Below are 17,979 nucleotides of genomic sequence, written 5' to 3'. Positions count from 1 at the left end.
AGTTTTCTCATTGAGAGGTGCAACTTGGGGCTCAAAGCATTGCTCAGTGGTATGCATGAATGGGGCCCTGGTTATTATGGCTTGAATATAAAATGTGCCCCCCATAGACACATGTATTCAGCCCTTGGTCCTGCCACTTAGTGGTGCTATTTTGCAAGGTGTTAGAGACTCTAAATGGCAGGGGATGTTAGTAATAGGGCATATCTTGAGAAGTTGTATCTAGTCATCACTGCCATTCACATATCTGCTTCCTGTCAACTATGAGGTGAAAGGCCTCCTCCATTATGTAGCCCAAATGCTATGTTCCACGTAAGCACAGAGGACCAAACAAACTATCTGAAAGCATGAATCACAATAGATCCTTCCTCTCTTATGACATTTCTGTTAGGAACTTGGTCACAGAAATAATAAAGCTAAATACTGACATTAATCACTGTACTATCAAAGCACATACACATATGCACACACATATGGAAGTGATGCTATGCCAAGCTGTTAAGTCTAGGATTAGATTTCTGTTTCACTCTGAGAAAAAATGGCTGGCCACTTGGAGAATGAAGGGCCATGTGGACTACAGCCAAGTCTGCTCAGCTTTCCCAGACACATGACAGAACTAAGACAGTCAGCCAAGTATTAGATGCAAGCACATGGGGGGCCAGCCCCTAAATGGCAAACCTGAAGACTTAAACAAATGCCTGTTGCTGCAAGCTACTGAGTGTTGGGATGGTTTGTTAGGCAGCATTGCAGGTAACTAATACACCGAAGAAGTCAAAGATACAAATCTACCTTTATAATACATGTCTGCAACATTGTTCCTCTTACTGAAGAGCAACATATTCTAAAAGCCTGTAAGTTTTGATACTTGTGTATAATTTTAACATAAACAGGAGTTTTATGAAACTGATTATCTGAAGGATTTCTTGAAGTGTGGTTTCTATGGCCATACTCTGAAAACTTGAACAATAAAATTAAAGACTAACACCTCAACTCCCTTTATCCCTAAAAAGGCTTTATGTGGTTGTGGTGGTATGAACATAGGAATGCCCCCATAGACTCATGTGTTTTTGAATGCCTGGCCATAGGAAGTGGTGCCATTAGGAGCTGTGGCTTTGTTGAAGGATGTTTGTCCTGTGAAGGTGAGTCTGGGAGGTCTCCTATTCTCAAGCTATGCCCAGTGTGGTACACAGTCTCCTTCTGTTGCCTGTGGATCAAGATGTAGAAGTTTCAGCTCCTTCTCCCTTACCGTGCCTGCCTGTACTCTGCCATGGTGCTCGCCATGATGATAACAGACTAAACTGAAACTATAAGCCAGCCTCAATTAAATGTTTGCCTTTATATGAGTTGTTATGGTCATGTTGTCTTTTCACAGCAATGGAACCCTAACTAAATCAGTTATTTATTTCAATTTTTTAAATGAGGAAAGTGAGACTCAGAAAAGTTAAATTCAAAGGTTCTTATAGTTAAATTACAAAGTACTAGAATTTGTACTCCCATTCCATGCTCTTGACTATGACACATGATATGTTGGTCATGGAAGAAGGCACAGGAAAATGTGTGCATGCCCATGTATAGAGAAAGCCATCCAACAGGCAGCCTTACCTGAGCCAGAAGCTGAAGAATAGTCATCATCATCAATAGGATATACACCCGAAGCATCTTCAATGGAGCTGTTGTCAAGGTACATGTCCTTATCAGATGTCAATTCTGCTCTCTGAGAAACGAAAGCCAAGCAGTTCAGAATGATCAGATTAAGAAAGGCTCTGCTTTGTCTACTATTCAAACTTTGCACTTGCTGCATTGAAGTCCTCAGTCCCTATGGCTGTGTTCTGAATGCTCAAGTCTAGTCACCCCTTACCCAGGATGCACTAGCAACTTACATAAAACAAAGGCTGACCCCCCACCACCACACAATCCTGCTAATGCCCCCAAGGAAACTCATGTGACTTAATCTTATAGCACAGATATCCAAGCTATGGAATAGACTTAGTTCATTCCACTCCACTAAACTTGTCTAAGTATCTGTTGTCCCATGTTATTAAACTCTCTCAGACATTCCTTCTGTCACAAATGAGATTCCTTGATGGAGAAAGCCAAATCATTTAAGACTTTCTTGGAAACATAAGACAAGGTATAATGACACAAAATTAAATTAATCACTTTAGGGACCCATCAAGGCACACCAGCTTTGCCTGCTTGGCTTTCTCACTATAGATGAGTGCTATCAAGTTGCTGAGGAAGTCCAGAGATTTCTGTACAAATGAGGCCCACACTGATGCCAGGCAACTCAACCTATGTGGAGCAGGGCTAATGAGGCTCATCTGCCAATGGCAAGGGCCCACAGCAAGCCCACTTCTCAGGCTTCCTGGCTTAGCGAAGTTTAATGACAAATACAGATAAACCCACAAGAGTACTTTTTCTTGTATTACTGGCACTTGGTGATAGCAAATCTTAGGCTTAATGCGGAGAGGGCTCAAGTTACCAAAATCCCAGTTCCACAGCTTCTCAGGTTTTCAATAAGAGATTACTATTAAAATTCACTCTAATCTTGCCAAAAGAATAACTTGCATGAACTACAGACAGAACAGAGACAGATTTTTTTAAAGGCTTTAGTAAGTTGATATTGGCCACCAATATCTCAGACTAGCAGCTTCTAAACAGTGTTTGCTTTTGAGCAGGCAATACACATTATTATCCTATTTTTAATGGTCAAATTGGATGTTTGTCCTTCACTGGAATTATAAAAAATGTTTCCCTTCCTATGTTGGTTTCCATTAGATTTCTACTAAAAATAAAACTTGGTTTCAGCAGTCAATACAAGTGAACCTCCCTGGGAAGACTAACAGGCATGGGCTCTGAACAACAGCACTTTATCCTCTCAAGTTTCAGGGGCTGGCTGGGGAAGCAGACCGATTTTAAATGTGAGCCCACATTCTCCACAGGCCTTGATGCCAAAAAATAAAAAAAAAAAAGATGGGAACCACTCTGAGATGTCACCCTGACAGACCCAGAGGACATAGCCCTTAGGGATTTGGGTTCCAGCAGACTGGTTTGCAGGCATGAATAACACCTCTCCCACTCTAGCCAAGAATGTTCTGAAGCTTTCCTGTCACACAGAGCTTCCCTCTGTAACCTGAGGCCGGTGCCAGGCCTCTGACCACTCCACACTTTAATTCTCAATGCTTGCAAACTGAATGGAGACTCCTACATATTGTCACCCTATGCAACTGACTCCATTACATTCTCTACTTTTTTGAGGGAAAAGACTGTGCACACGGCCCTCTGCATTCCTGGTATCCACAGCCATGGATTCAAACTACTGTAGATTGAAAAAAAAATTCTGTGTGTGGATGTGTGCCTATGTGTTTAAAGTATATAATGGTACTAATGAGTCTGAGATAGGAGGATCACAAGTTTGAGGGCAGCCTGGGCTACTAGTAAGATCTTGTCTCAGAATAAATAAGTAAATGTAAATAAAAAATCTGTACTGAACATGTGCAGATGTTTTCTTCTTGCCATAAAAAATAGCTATTAGCATAGCATTTTCTTTGTATTAGCCATTATTAGTAGCCTAGATTACACAAGAAAAAAACTGGATACATATAGCTCTATGCAAAATTTACCCTTTTATATAAAAGACTTGAGCATTTGTTGGTATACAAGGAGCATCCTGGACTCAACAGTATTCGGTATTCAAGAAGATACTGTTGTGTCTCCAAACTCCACATGACTGAATCCCAGTGCCTGGCATCTAGCAGGCACCCAGGAAATACTCTTTGTGTTGAACTAGTTTGTGCTCCCACCTTCAGCTACTGTTGGTCCTAGCTGGATTAAACCTTGTCTTGTTAACTTACCTAAGGAACCATATACCTATGTCAAATTAGGCCTACTTTTCACACTGACTTCTCTAGCCATTTTTCTTGAATGTCTCCTAGGTATGAACTTGCTTTTGATTTTGCAGCACATGTGCCAGTTAAGAGAGAGGTTTGCTGACGTTTTTAATTTGCTCATATGTATTCTCCTTGCCTCTGGATGGCAACAACATGTCGGTACAGGTCTTGAACAACCTGTGTGACCTTGTTCTTTGTCCAGCTCAAAGTGCATGAGTACTCAATAAATATTTGTCAACTGAGATTACTAAATCACATTGGCTTAAGCAACCCCTGACTCAGGTTTCAGTAACACACATCCCAAGACCTCTAGTATCCTTATAGTTTAACAAAACAAAAAACAAAAACAAAACCTTGAAAAGCCTGGGGGTCAGCATTTCCACACTTCCCACCCCTTACACTGCATCTGTTAAAGCGACCCAGGGTTGTAAAGGTTATAAGAAGATTTTAGAAAATAGTTTCTCTTTTTCCAAAGAAATTTGACATGGCAGTGTTGACACTGAGATATTTAATTCTTATATCCCAAACAAGTTTCTGGTTGTTAGATGACCCAGTTGTCTGGACCAGCACTCTGTCCCAATGTCTGGCAGGTGGGATTCTTCAGAGAATCGCAGCAACATCACATTTATAGCACACCGGGTAGTATTAACTTATTAGCCACTGGCTTAAGAGGTGACTGTGGGCCTGGATTACTATAGGACTTGAGACAGAGACAGAGGAAACCTAGAGATCGAGTCTGTTTACAGCCAGTTTAGTCCTGAAACCAAGGGTATTTCAAGGCTGCCAGATGTCTAATCTGTTTGGAGGCAACTGAAACTATTTGTTTTTCCACCATCCATTGGGGTGCAACTAATTTTGACATCAAATTAAAATAATTCTCCCATGTTCTGATTTCAGGAACTCTGGCAACAAAGTGGGGATTAGCCTCATCCTTCCATAGAGTTCACTTTAAGAGCAAACAAGGCTCTTTTTAACCTGTAGCAGACAATGCTCCATGAATTTCCCATTCCTCCATTCCCTTCAAAACACTGTCCCAAAAGACAAGTGCCATTTCTGAAGACTAAGATTTTTGCTGTTACCATGCTTGAAAAGGCTAATAAATTATGCACCAGCATTCCCTTAAGATGCAGTGATGTGCATCTCTCTAAGGCCATGAAAAGGGGAACCCATTGATACTGATTTTTCCACCTAGCCTAACATCCACTCCACTTGACAGTATATGCTCTGTAAATGCACAGTGGCTCAGTAGTACAGAGCCACTGGGAGAAGGTCGCCAGGGGGAAAACACAGAGGCCTACAGTAGAACAGACTGTGGAATTTCACAGAGAGGCTGTTTAATTTGGGCTCACCATGACTATGAGGTGGAGCTGACTCTGTTGCCTAACAGGGTTCAAAGAACAACACAGCTGCCCTTTTAGAAGTTCCCCCTCTGGGCTGTTTCAAGATGTGAATACAAGGTCAGAAGGGAAGTTGTGGAAAGCAAGAAAGTAGGATGTAGAAGAAACGTGCTGCAGGTTGGGCGAGTTCCTTCTCTGCTTAACATCCTACCAATCCAGTCCACTTCAAGGAGGATGAAGTTGCCTAGAGCCACAGGTTCCAGCTGCCTTACATTACTTTTGAGAAATATCTCATCTTTAAAATGCAGCAGAAAGAAAGAACTCTCTACCTAGTTTTGGACAAAGATACTCTTATCCTTTCTCTGGTGGATATAACAAAGGAATAAATCTACTAATATTCACAAACACTCATTTTAAGGGTTTATTTAAAGAGACTTGTCTATTACCTAACAATTTCCCAGGCTTACACCATTTTCCTACATATACTCCATCTAAGCAATTATATAAAAAGGTGAAGTTGCATAGTGAAAAACATTCTTAAATCTTTTTCTTGAGAAACTCATAGTTCAGAACTACATGAAATAGTATAGGTTCTTAATACACAGTAGGCTCAGTGGTGTCTAGTGTGTGTGTGTGTGTGTGTGTGTGTGTGTGTGTGTGTGTGTTTGCACTTGTGGGGGCACATGTATGTGATTAGAAAACAGTGTGTAGAGGAAAGTAGTGGAAGCATGATCTTGAGCAAATTATAAATATATGTATAAAATATCTTAAAATATTTAATTTTGTATTGCAATAAAAATTTGATTTAAAAAATAATAAACATAGCTCAGTTAAGCATGTAACTTAATGGCTTCGGTGTCTTCAGTGTCTTCTGCATCCCTTCTCTTGCCTGCCATCAGTATGTTCTGGGAGGCAGCATGAGAAGAGGGCATAAAAAAGAGAAGTCAAAGTTTTCTGATAGGCTGAGTCTTTAGGCCTTTTAAAGATGACCTAGTTGATGCCACATCTGGAGAAAACATATCAGCTTTTTCTTGCCTTCACAGAAGGGTGTGCTGAGTTAGCCTCAAACTGTGAGGAAGGTTCCCAGATGGCCATGCTTGTGGGAGAAACCCCAGCCCATTAAAATGTCTCCAGTGAGCTTGTACTGAAGGTGCTCCCATGTGCAATCCCAGCACTTAGGAGGCTAGGGCAGGAGGATAAGAGTTTAAGGTCAGTTTGGTTGGCAAAGAAAGTTTAAGCCATACTGGGATATACAGTGAGAGTGTCTTAAAAACTACAACAAAAGAAGCAGGTAAGGAAGGAAAGAAATGAATTTGCTGAGAAAGTGTATTCACAGTGTCCTAATGTTCTCATCCACAGAAAAACTAACTATCTCTAATGACCCAACGGAGTACTTAGGAAACATGTTAATGGCTGAAATGGTTTTTAAAAAGTCACACTGAGTTAATGCATGGTACTAACTGTGGACATTTCTCTTCGTTGAAAAAGGAACTTCATCTGGTCAAAAGCAGCCTAAGCCAAAATTTCCTAAGCCAAAATTCTCACATAAAATTGTGCTTTCTTCAGCACAATGATCAACACACCCTGTACCTAAACCAAAATGCCCTGCCAGAGCATTGTGAGGTCCACGAACACTCAAACGTTAACTAGAATTTATGATTTATTGCTTTCAGAAAAGGTGCCTTACTGCTTGGATGCTGATGTATACATAACTACAAAACTATTTGGCTTCCTATTGTGTTGTTTATTAATTCTACTGAATAGTGCCCAGCTAATAAGTTGGTTGTTAGATAAATAATATCTCAGATTCGTATGTCCAGATGGTCCTTCATGCTTATTTAACAGAGTGAAGCCCCCTTCTCCTACTCCCATGCGTTAGAACACAAAACAGGGTTTCTGTTTTCCATTCTAATTTCTTTTTAATCTAGAATGTGGTGCCAATGAGTAATCCTAATAATACATACTATTAAGTGTGTGTTCATTTGCTGGCAACTATATCTCTGGCATCTTATTCTCGAAGCATTATGACCATATGACTTGGTTTTCAGAGGCCCCCTTTCATGATGAAGAACACTTAACTGAAGAAAGTAAGCCGTGTAGACACTTATGCCTCTACAACTAAGTTCTTGCCACATCTCCTACTTTATAATAATCATGAGAAACCCAATTTTAAAAAAATCCCACCTTGAGACAATTTTCACTTGTTGCCCATCTGTAACTTCCAAATTTCAAAACCATTGTATTGTGAATCTCAATTAATATGTCTGTTTTTAAAAAGTACCAGTCTGGGCTAAGGAAGTAGCACATCAGTAGACCACATGCGAAGCATGTGTAAGGTCCCCAAATCACAAACAAACACACAAACAAATCCTAAAAACAGTTGGTTTTACTAAAGAAAATAAGAGTCTTCCTCCTTGGTAACAACCACAACAGAAAAGGTGGCAAAGGATAAAAACAAACAAACAACAACAAATGAACAGAACGCATTGCCAAGTCATACTTCTGTTTGCAGTGATGGCTTCAGATTCCCAAGCCAGGGAAGAAGGGAAGCACCCTCTGTTGAATTAAACTTGTTGCCAACAGAAACAGGGATCTCCAAAGCAATGCACAAGGCAGCACCAGGGATGGTGAGTGGGTTATGATGAATATGCATGACAAATGAAAAGAAAATGTCCATTACTTGCAGATGTCCTCTGCCTCATGCCTGCCTCCTTTTTTGGAATAGCAGAAGGAAGAAAGATGTTTGCAGCTATGTTATTAAAAGTATTCCTGCCTCTCTCCCTCCCAAGCTACAATATTCCAGTATATATTTTGATTTCCATATGACCATAGTTTAGACTACAGTAAAAATAGAAACACTGTGAACTGAACCTGAAAGATCCAGGTGTTGGAGAGAGTCAGTATTAATGAATTCTAATTGAAGTAGTGAGGTGCTGTTTCCTGGTAGAGTTTGGCAGGAGATGGGGGAAATGATATTTGGAGTTTATTTCTTATTCGTAAGTATTTTGTGAAAACTATCATCATAGAACAAATTGTAAGCAAAGCACAGGGAGTAAAGTATCTCTGGTTTGGATTTAATAATTCATTCTAAGGAGTTTTTTTAGCAGTTACAATTCTAGGTCCATGTGCATTCTCAATCCAAATCAGGGCTGACAGGATGCCGTGGGAAACCTATGGGACAGAAACATGTAAATGACCTTGACTTCAAAGAGCAGAGAGATGCTGCAGCTGATGCTGGGGAACGACCCAGGACTCATGGGCCTGTGGCAGTGATAGATGAGTGCAAACTAAGCGGCGTTGTAGAGAGCTGAGCTAGACGTGAATCTGAGTGTTAAAGGCAAGTACAGCATTCCATTGCTGCTGTAAAAGAACCCTGTGCCATCTAATCAATGCCAACTAACACAGAGGCTCAAGCCCTTTAGAAAGAACCTTGTATTTTAAGGCACTTCAAAGCTGGGTGTGTGGTTCTTGGACTACTTGGTGAGTCCTCATTTCCAACAGAAAAGGGGGTAGGAAGAAGGAAAAAGAAGAAAGAGAAGAAAGAATGCAGAAGGGGAGGAGAAAAATGGGAAAGAGGAAGGAGGGGAGGAGAGAAAAAGATGGAAAGTAGAGAGACTCAGTAATCAGAGCATGGAGAATGAGGACCTGTAGAGTGCTCAGCCTCAAATGGGATTTCTGTATCATAACCTTCTTTCTAAGACTCCTAAGACTCGGGGATCACCATGGAAGAGACAGGAGACTTTAAGGAAACATGATGCAGAGAACTACTGTGAAACTGTTCTCCACATGGAGCTGTGAGACTAGGAACTCACAGTGGCTTTGGCTACACACAAAAGACAAAGGATTAAATCAGTCAAAGCTCCTGCATGGAGAAAGGACCCAAAGAGTCCCTGTAACTGAAGAGCGACTAGCAGATAAAGGCTACTGGGGTGGAAGAATCACTTTTGATCAGGGATGTGTTCCCTAACAAGTTGCCCACGTCCCAGCAAAAGAACTTTTCCACATACACACTAGAAGACTAAACAGACTCAGTGAGCTTTAAAAAAAAAAAAAAGGCAAGGGAAGTTAGGAGGAAGAAGTGGAGAAGTGTTGAGGGATTATGGGAGAAGTTGAAGGGGAGGGCGTGGGTAGTTAACTTGATCAAAGCATACTCTATTCAGTAACTTAATAAAATAAATAAATAAAATAAATAAATAAATAAATAAATAAATAAATAAATAAATAAATAAAATAAATAAAAACAGGTAACAGAGAGAGGGGAGGTAGGTTGGGTTCAGTCCTGTTGTGCTAAATTGTGGTTTGTGATTACTTTATCTGAAGAGCACATCTTGTGAAATGAGAGGAACAATAAAACCATGGACAGTAATATTTTCTTTCTACCAGTAACAAACATTTCATAGCAGTGCATATTGGCCAAAGGCTGCAAAACTCTGAAAGGAAACGTGATTCCCCGGGATTCTGCTGCACGTTTCTGATTTGCCTCCACCAGAACTTAGCTCTGTCTAAGAAAACACCTTGACATTCTGTTCATAAGATCACAGAACTCTATGCTAAGGGGTTGGAGAGAATGAATCGTGTAAAAAAGAGGCCACAAATTATAAAATTAACAGCTTTATTAAAAATATTTAAGAATCACATTAAAGAAACTGTTTTAAACAGGGAAAAGGTTAGGAGCCTGCCACAGAGGGCCTCTGAAAGGTCCTTCCCTGCAGACTATCAAAGCAGATGCTGAGACTTATGGCCAAGCTTTGGGCAGAGTGCAGGGAATCTTATGAAAGAAGTTTGGAAATAGTAAGATATAGAAAGGACAGGAGCTCCACAAGGAGAGCAACAGAACAAAAAAATCTGAGCACAGGGGTCTTTCCTGAGACTCATACTCCAACCAAGTACCATGCATGGAGATAACCTAGAACCCCTGCACAGATGTAGCCTATGGCAGTTCAGTGTCCAAGTGGGTTCCATAGTAATGGGAACAGGGACTACCTCTGACATGAACTGATTGGCCTGCTCTTTGATCACCTTCCCCTGAAGGGGGAGCAGCCATACCAGGCCACAGAGGAAGACAATGCAGCCACTCCTGATGAGACCTAACAGACCAGGACCAGAAGGAAGGAAAAGAAGACCTCCCCTATCAGTGGACTTTGGGAGGGGCATTCGTGGAGAAAGGGAAGGAAGGGAGGAATTGGGAGGGGACGGGAGGGTGCTACAGGGGGAATACAAAATGAATAAAGTGTAATTAATAAAAAAATTTTTAAAAAGGAAACTGTTTTTAAAGAGGAGCATTTTTCACTATTTTTGCACCAAAGGAGGATGATGTATGGAAATTAAAAGTAATGGTTGGAATATTAGTTCCTAAATAGCAATTCATTACAGATAAAACATTTAATTTATTACAAATATGAGATATTAACAAGAGTAAATCTTTATGAGTAATATCCGTCTTATCATACTAGCAACTCAAACAATTCTTTCTCCAACCTAATCCAAGACTAATGGAAGTTACCAGCTGATTCTACCAGGTTTTGTAGGAAGTCATACTAAAGGTTTCTTTCTGTGTTGATCAGGTACCCGAGAGCGCTGACTAAACACAATGATGCAAAAGTCAGCCACTCTCTAAATATCCCACTCTCAAAAGAATCTTCAGTGCGTCCAAGTAAAAGACGGCCACATTCTTATACATGTTTTTAGTAAGGCAGCTTTTGGCTGAGTATGTTTAAAAATGTTAGGGTCAGATAGAAAGGGAGGAGGACTTCACCTATCAGTGGACTAGGGGAGGGGTACAGACAGAGAAGAGGAAGGAAGGGTGGGACTGGGAGGAGACAAGGGAGGGGGCCACAACCAGGATACAACGTAAAAAAATATAATAAATAATAAATAAAACTTTCAATGTTCATTGGCCAGTACGTATAAAAATGGTGGCCAACATCTGCAATGCCAAAAGTGGGGAAGCTGAGGCAGAAGAGTCACTAGTTAAAAGCCACCTTTGGCTACACAGTGAAAATCTGTCAATACAACAACAACACCCAAAAAGAATTATCTAATGGTCTCTTTTAAAAAATAAAAGTCCTCTACTCAATTTTACCATAATTACCCAGGAAATGCAATTGGTACAGAATCAACTGGTATAGAAATAGAGGGCTTCTGAAAGACTCTACCCAGCAGGGTATTGAAGCAGATACTGAGACTCTTAGCCAAATTTTGGGCAGAGTACAGGGAATCTTATGAAAGAAGGGGAAGATAGAAAGACCTGGAGAGGACAGGAGCTCTGAAAGGAAACCAACAGAACCAAAAAAACTGAGCCCTGGGGGCCCTGCAGAGAATGATACCCCAACCAAGGACAATGAATGGAGAGGACCTAAAACCCCTGCCCAGATGTAGCCCATAGACTCAGTCTCCAAGTGGGTTCCCTAGTAAGGGGAGCAGGGGCTTTCTTTGGCATGAACTCAGTGACAGGCTCTCTGATAACCTCCCCCTGCGGGGTACAGCCTTGCCAGGCCACAGAGGAAGACAATGCAGCCAGTCCTGATGAGACCTGATAGGCTAGGGTCAGATGGAAGGGGAGGTGGACTTTTCCTATCAGTGGACTGGAGGAGGGGCATGGGCTGAGAAGAGGGAAGGAGGGTAGGATTGGGAGGGGATGAGGGGGCTACAGCTAGGATACAAAGTGAATAAGTTATAACAAATAAAAACATAAATAAATAAAAAGGAAAAAAAAGAGTGACTTGCCTCTGCATCTCCTACTTTGGAAGCTGAGGAATGTAGCTGCATAAGTGCAGCTGCCAGGACAACCTCTCTGGCATGCATGCCAGCCACTCCTCACCTAAGTGCCTTTGCCCTGCCTGGATTCCCCTGTGTCACTGGCAATGGCCACAGTTTCTTCCAGTGGTCACATTGCAGGGCAGCCCCCATGGAAACCCATTCGGAACTGTTCAAGCTCTGAGTAAAGAATGATGTTTTTAATACAGATTGTTCTTTTAGATCCTGTACAAAAGCAGCTGTAATCAATCGTGCTGGAGTTGGTTGGGGCTCTGTAAAAAGCTGCTATTCCAAAAGCCTTAATATTGATTCGTAGTCAGAATTACATAAAAACCATAGCACAAATGCCACACCCATATGATATGTTGCCTTTTGTTCAAGGAGGACTGTTTTTTTTTTCCTTTGTAAAGTCAGTTGAATAAGCCCCATAGTTATTAAATACTGATTAAAATTTGGCTATTCTTATCATAGCTGTTTAGCGGGCAAGAGTGGCTTAAAGATTAAATGGGAAATCATCTTCATTCAAGATCTGGCATTTCAAAATTTCAATTTGCAAGATAGTATACTATTTTCTCTGTGCCTACTTTTAGAGAAAACTATCAATCCTAGGCCTGTATTTACAGACAGTTATGATTTCAAGTGGTCACACCCTGAGTGAACTTCCAAATACTAGAATGTTAAGTCTTTTCACAGGAATTATGGTAGATATATTATTCCATCAAGGTCACCTTTTTGTACTCTATCTAGAAACTTGAGCATTTCATTATTTATAGTTTTAATGTACAGACAGAGTAATCTGGCATTTGTATCTAAAATCATACTAAAAAACCATCATCAATGTCAACAGCCAATTTCCAGATTAGATACCAAGGGGAAAAAAAATCACAATTTAACACAATGTTTGCTATTGGCACTTTTGTTTCAAAGGAAAAAACAGACTTTATTAAAATACCACACATTAAATGAACATAAAATCGAAATCTAAATGGAGTAACATCCTGCAATATAGTGTGTCAGTGTGACACCCACCATGGAATAAAATTAGATCTGACCACATCCAAAGAGCTGGCAGAAAGAAAAGAAAAACTTAACTGCTGTTTGCTTTGCTTCCAAATAACAGTAATTTCAATTTCAAGGAGCTAGCTACAATTTCTGTGGCACATGTCCACTATTCATTCACGCCTCACATTCCTGGCATGCATAAGCCACAGGAGTTTATGGAAGGAATGGGGACAAACTTCTCTGTTTTTACTTCAGAAGCTGAACATCACATCTATCCCCTCAAATTAGAGGAAGCCTATTCACCCAACTAAATTAGCAAAAATTAAGAGTTCTGTAAGACTCCTTAACACTAGTTGATGAAGGGACTAGACTGTTTTCAAGCCAAGCATCCCCGGGGTTGTTACACAGAGAACATTTTACAGCTTCACTGGTCCTGGCAATCTTTTTATCCTCACCAAGTCATTTTAAGTAACATTTTCCCCCCAGCAAACAAATCTCCCGGCTTCATCTCTTCTATTGTAAAGTGGTGATGGTACAAAAGAGCTAAAGCATTAGAGAAACCAGAATCAGCTTGCTCAACTAATTCTATTCTCATCCTCCAGCTGGAATGTTTTTATGTGAATCAGGGCTAGTAAAAGTTTCTGCAGTGAAGGAAATTTCTACATCTGTGTTGTTCAAAATGGTAGCCACTAGCCATGGACAGCTACGAAGCAGTGGGAAGGTAGCCAAAGCAATTGAGATACTCAGTTTCTTATTTACCTTTCATAAATACATGTTCTAGTAGTCACAGTGTCTGGAGGCTACTGTTACTGAACAATGCATTCCTACAGAGATCTGAGATGATGCTTAAAAGTCTGGGCTCTCAAAAGCCATCTACATTGCCCGGTTAAGCTTCTTCGATAAGCTGCTTAACTGTATATTTGCAGTAGCTAGTACCTAACAATGAAATTGCCCTGTCTATCCCAATTTGTCTAACCAGGTGATTGATTCAACAACTTCTGTATATAGAAGCACTCTATTATTTGTTTAAAAATACAACAATAAGGGCCAGTGATACAGTTCAGCACAAAAAGGGGCCTGTTGCCAAGACTGAGGAGTTGAGTCAGATCTCCAGGACCCATGTGGTGGAGGAGAGAACAGACACCCACAATTTGCCTTCTGACATTCACACATGTACTACTCCACGCAGTAACTTATGTGGATGGATGGACAAGCCAGTGCATCAGGGCACTAGAAGATTACTCATCAATAAACACAAATGAGCTACTGAGAAACAAGGAGAAAGTATGACTTACATCCTGCTTAATGAAAAAAGCCAATATGGAAAGGCTATGTATGATATGGATCCTATTTCAGGATATTTTGAAAAAGGTAGAACTATAGAGATATTAAAAACACCAGTAGTTACCAGGGAATTGACATTAAAAAAAGAGAATGATAAAAAGGTACATACACTGGATTTTAGGACACTGCAATATCCTGCATTATCTGTAATAGTGAACACATGACAATATGAAGTTATCAAAACTCAGAAAATATTGCAATGTGAATAATCAGCCTTAACATCAATCAGTTCTGAATTATAGTTAATAATGACTCAATACTGGTTCATTGATTGCAAAAATGCATCTCACTAATGTAAGATGTATTTAGTATACAAAATGGGAAAGGGAAGATGTGATGGTTATCTTTAGTTGTCAGCTTAACACAGTTCTCCAATACCTGAGAAGAGAGTCTCAGGTATTGCTTGAGGCACTGTCTACATTGGCTGTTTTGACTAGAGGACATGTCTGTCTAAGATTTTCGTGATTGGGCTAATGGATGTGGGTAACACCATTCCCTAGGCAGGCTGTCCTGAACTGTATGAGTGAATAAATTGAGCTGAGCTCAAGAAAGCATGCAAGTGGGCACGCTTCTACTTCCTTCTACTCCTGACTAGGGGATATGATGGTAATGCTCTTTTAAGTTCCTACCTAGCTTCTCTGCTGTGCTGGACTGTAACCTGGAATTCTGACCCAAAATAAACCTTTTTTTCCCCCAAAGATACTTTTGTTAGGACATTTTATCACAAAGACAGAAATTAAACGAAACAGAAGGCATGTAAAACATTATGTATGTATTCTATAAACCTAAAATGTAAAAATTATGGCTATTAATTATCACAAAGCCAAATCCCTAGAGAACTCCCTAGGGTTCCCACATATTTTGAGTTATGGCCTGGGTTATGGTCCCTACTACAGTAACATGGTGTTTTCTTAGTAAATCAGCATAGAAGGGATGCTTCCTGGTCAGTAGTAACATGGGTGTACAATTTCTTCACGGTACCAAACTCAGTGAGCATCTGGAAATAGATACATGATCTCAGACTTCAGCATGTCATCAAGTAATTCATTCATAAATATGGTATTTTCTATTCACTCTTTTTTTCAAGATTTATATATTTACTATGTATACAATATTCTGTCTGCATGTACACCTGCACACCAGGTACAGGCACCAGATCTTATTATAGATGGTTGTGAACCATCATGTGGTTGCTGGGAATTGAACTTAGGACCTCTGGAAGAGCAGCCAGTGCTCTTAAACTCAATGTCATCTCTCCAGCCCTTTCTATTCACTTATTCAGTTTTTCTGGAAAATAGTGCTGGTACCTCAAGAGGTAAAGAAACTGCCATTAATAGACTTGAAAGTGTAGCTTAGATTATAAATATGGGTCACTTTCCTACATATCTTATACAACTGGTTGCCACCGACCCATCCATTCAGCTATCACAACTGCATGAATAGTCTTGATGTATTAACTGAATTAGAGAATATAAAAGACCCATTAGATCATATTTAAAAAAAAAACACAAGAAAAGACATTTGGGGAAAACTGGCAAATTTGACTGTGGGCTGGATATTAGACAATATTATTGAGGCAATAAGTTTCTCAGTTGAGATTATTCTTACTCATGGTTGGGACTATTGAAGTCTACAGGGGAGTAGAAACTTCTCACTGCCTACTGATGGAACTACCAGAAGACACATAACAATATATAAACATATATAAACACAGATAAACATATATACATACACACATACATTCAAACAGATAATGTACCACTAATTATTGAACTTAGACATAGGATATTATCCTTTTATTTTACTTTTTCTATATATTAGAGAGTTTACAACTAAAAATTGGAGATAGGAGACAATTCTGGTTTAATTTTTTTTTTCTAACTACTTTCAGACCAAGCTGAATTTCACTAAGAATTATGGCAGCTTGTAGGTGGTTGGGACTCATAATATATATGAAACATGGAGTGGTTATGAAATTGTCTCAGAAATAAAAGGTGCCTGTCAACAAATCATCATATCCTAAATGCAAGAGGATTCTTTAGGATTCTGTGGTTTGTCCTGAAGGTTCATGAGCTGTATAAAAGGGCAAGACCTGAGGTTTGTTCTTGTTGTTTTTAATTACTAGATGTTTTTACTTATTGTATGGGGCTGGGGAACAAGTGGAAGTCAGGCAAAAACTTGCAGGAATGGGTTCTCTCTTTCCACCATATATGTCTTGGAGATCAAGCTCAGGTTATGAGGCTTACAACAAGCACTTTTAAAGCCTAGTGGGACCTTTAAGAGATGAGGCCAAGCAGGATCTCTAGGTCACTGGAAGAGCTTCCCTCTAATGAGACTACAGTGGCTCTTGGGGAATCCTTGAACATTTGAAAACTGTTTTAAAAAGTAACTTGAGTCTTTCAGCTTCCTGTTTGGTGATAGGACCTCTCCCTGACAAATGGTACTCCAGTAGTTGTGATGCCGTTTACCATGAGTCCTTATCAGAGCCAAGCTGCTGACAGCACCATGCTTTTGAACTTCCCAAACTGTGAATTAAATAAGCTTCTTTTATTTTACAAAATTAGCCTGTGTCAGGTATTTTTTTATAGTAACAGAAGAAGACTCAATAAAGAGGAATGCTTAACGGTGAAGGAGGAGTCTTCAAAGGGGAATGTTGTTGGAAAGAAATGGTATTGGGCTAAATAAGATTTATTTTTAGCCCTATAATTATTTTGATGGTATTATTTAACATACTATCATAATCAATAAGACACAGACACCTGTTAGATTTTATAATTGCCTTATTTACCTTGGGCTGGGCAGATATTTCATCTATGCTGTTTTGTATCTTCTAGCCCCGTCCCATTCCATTCGCCAGATTCATTCCTATCTGGGCTACCTTCTATCCATAACCCCAAGGTACTTGTTTGTATTTTTTCTTTCTTTTTTATTTTTGCAATATTTTATTAATTATTATTATTTATTACAATTTATTTACTTTTTATCCCAGCTGTGGCCCCCTCCCTTGTCTCCTCCCAATTGTACCCTACCTCCCTCTTCTCCCCCTATGCCTCTCTCCTAATCCACTGATAGCAGGGTGGGGAGGACCTCCCTTCTACCTGACTCTAACCTATCAGGTCTCATCAAGACTGGCTGCATTGTCTTCCTCTGTGGCCTGGCAAGGCTCCCGCCCCCCAGGAGGTGGTGATCAGAGATGTTGCTACTGAGTTCATGCTAGAGACAGCCCCTGTTCCCCTTATTAGGGAACCCACTTGAAGACTGAGTCTATGGGTTACATATGAGCCAGGGTTTTAGGTCCTCTCCATGCATGGCTTGGGTCCTTGGTTGGGATATCATAAGTCTCTACAGGGCACCCAGGGCCCAGTTTTGTTTTGTTTGTTTTTGGTCTCTGTTGGTTTCTTTTTGGAGTTCCCGTCACTTCCAGATCTTTCTATCTCCCCCTTCTTTCATAAAATTCCATGCATTCTACCCAAAGTTTGGCTATGAGTCTCAGCCTCTGCTGCAATCAGCGAAGTGTTTCAGAGGCCGTCTGTGGTAGGCTCCTATCCTGTTCCCTGTCTTCTCCTGCTTCCAAAGTCTATCATCACGTTTGTCCTTCTGAATGAGGATTGAGTATCTTCCCTAGCGTCTTCCTTGTTTAGGATGCAGAAATT

The 17,979-nt window shown here is 40.2% G+C and overlaps 1 protein-coding gene across 1 annotated transcript in view; it reads right to left on the bottom strand.

Moving 5' to 3' along the window:
• Window positions 1-17,979, bottom strand: part of Sdc2 (syndecan 2) — a 98,374-nt gene that overhangs the window by 11,890 nt on the left and 68,505 nt on the right. Inside the window, exon 2 of the mRNA XM_055620012.1 lies at window positions 1,600-1,711. Coding sequence (XP_055475987.1) covers window positions 1,600-1,711 — 112 coding nt within the window. The remainder of the gene's footprint in view (window positions 1-1,599; window positions 1,712-17,979) is intronic.

This window comes from Psammomys obesus, unplaced genomic scaffold (assembly GCF_907164565.1).
Source record: "Psammomys obesus unplaced genomic scaffold, mPsaObe1.curated_primary_1811, whole genome shotgun sequence".
NCBI lineage: Eukaryota > Metazoa > Chordata > Mammalia > Rodentia > Muridae > Psammomys > Psammomys obesus.
This window is presented reverse-complemented; position numbering and strand designations above follow the sequence as displayed.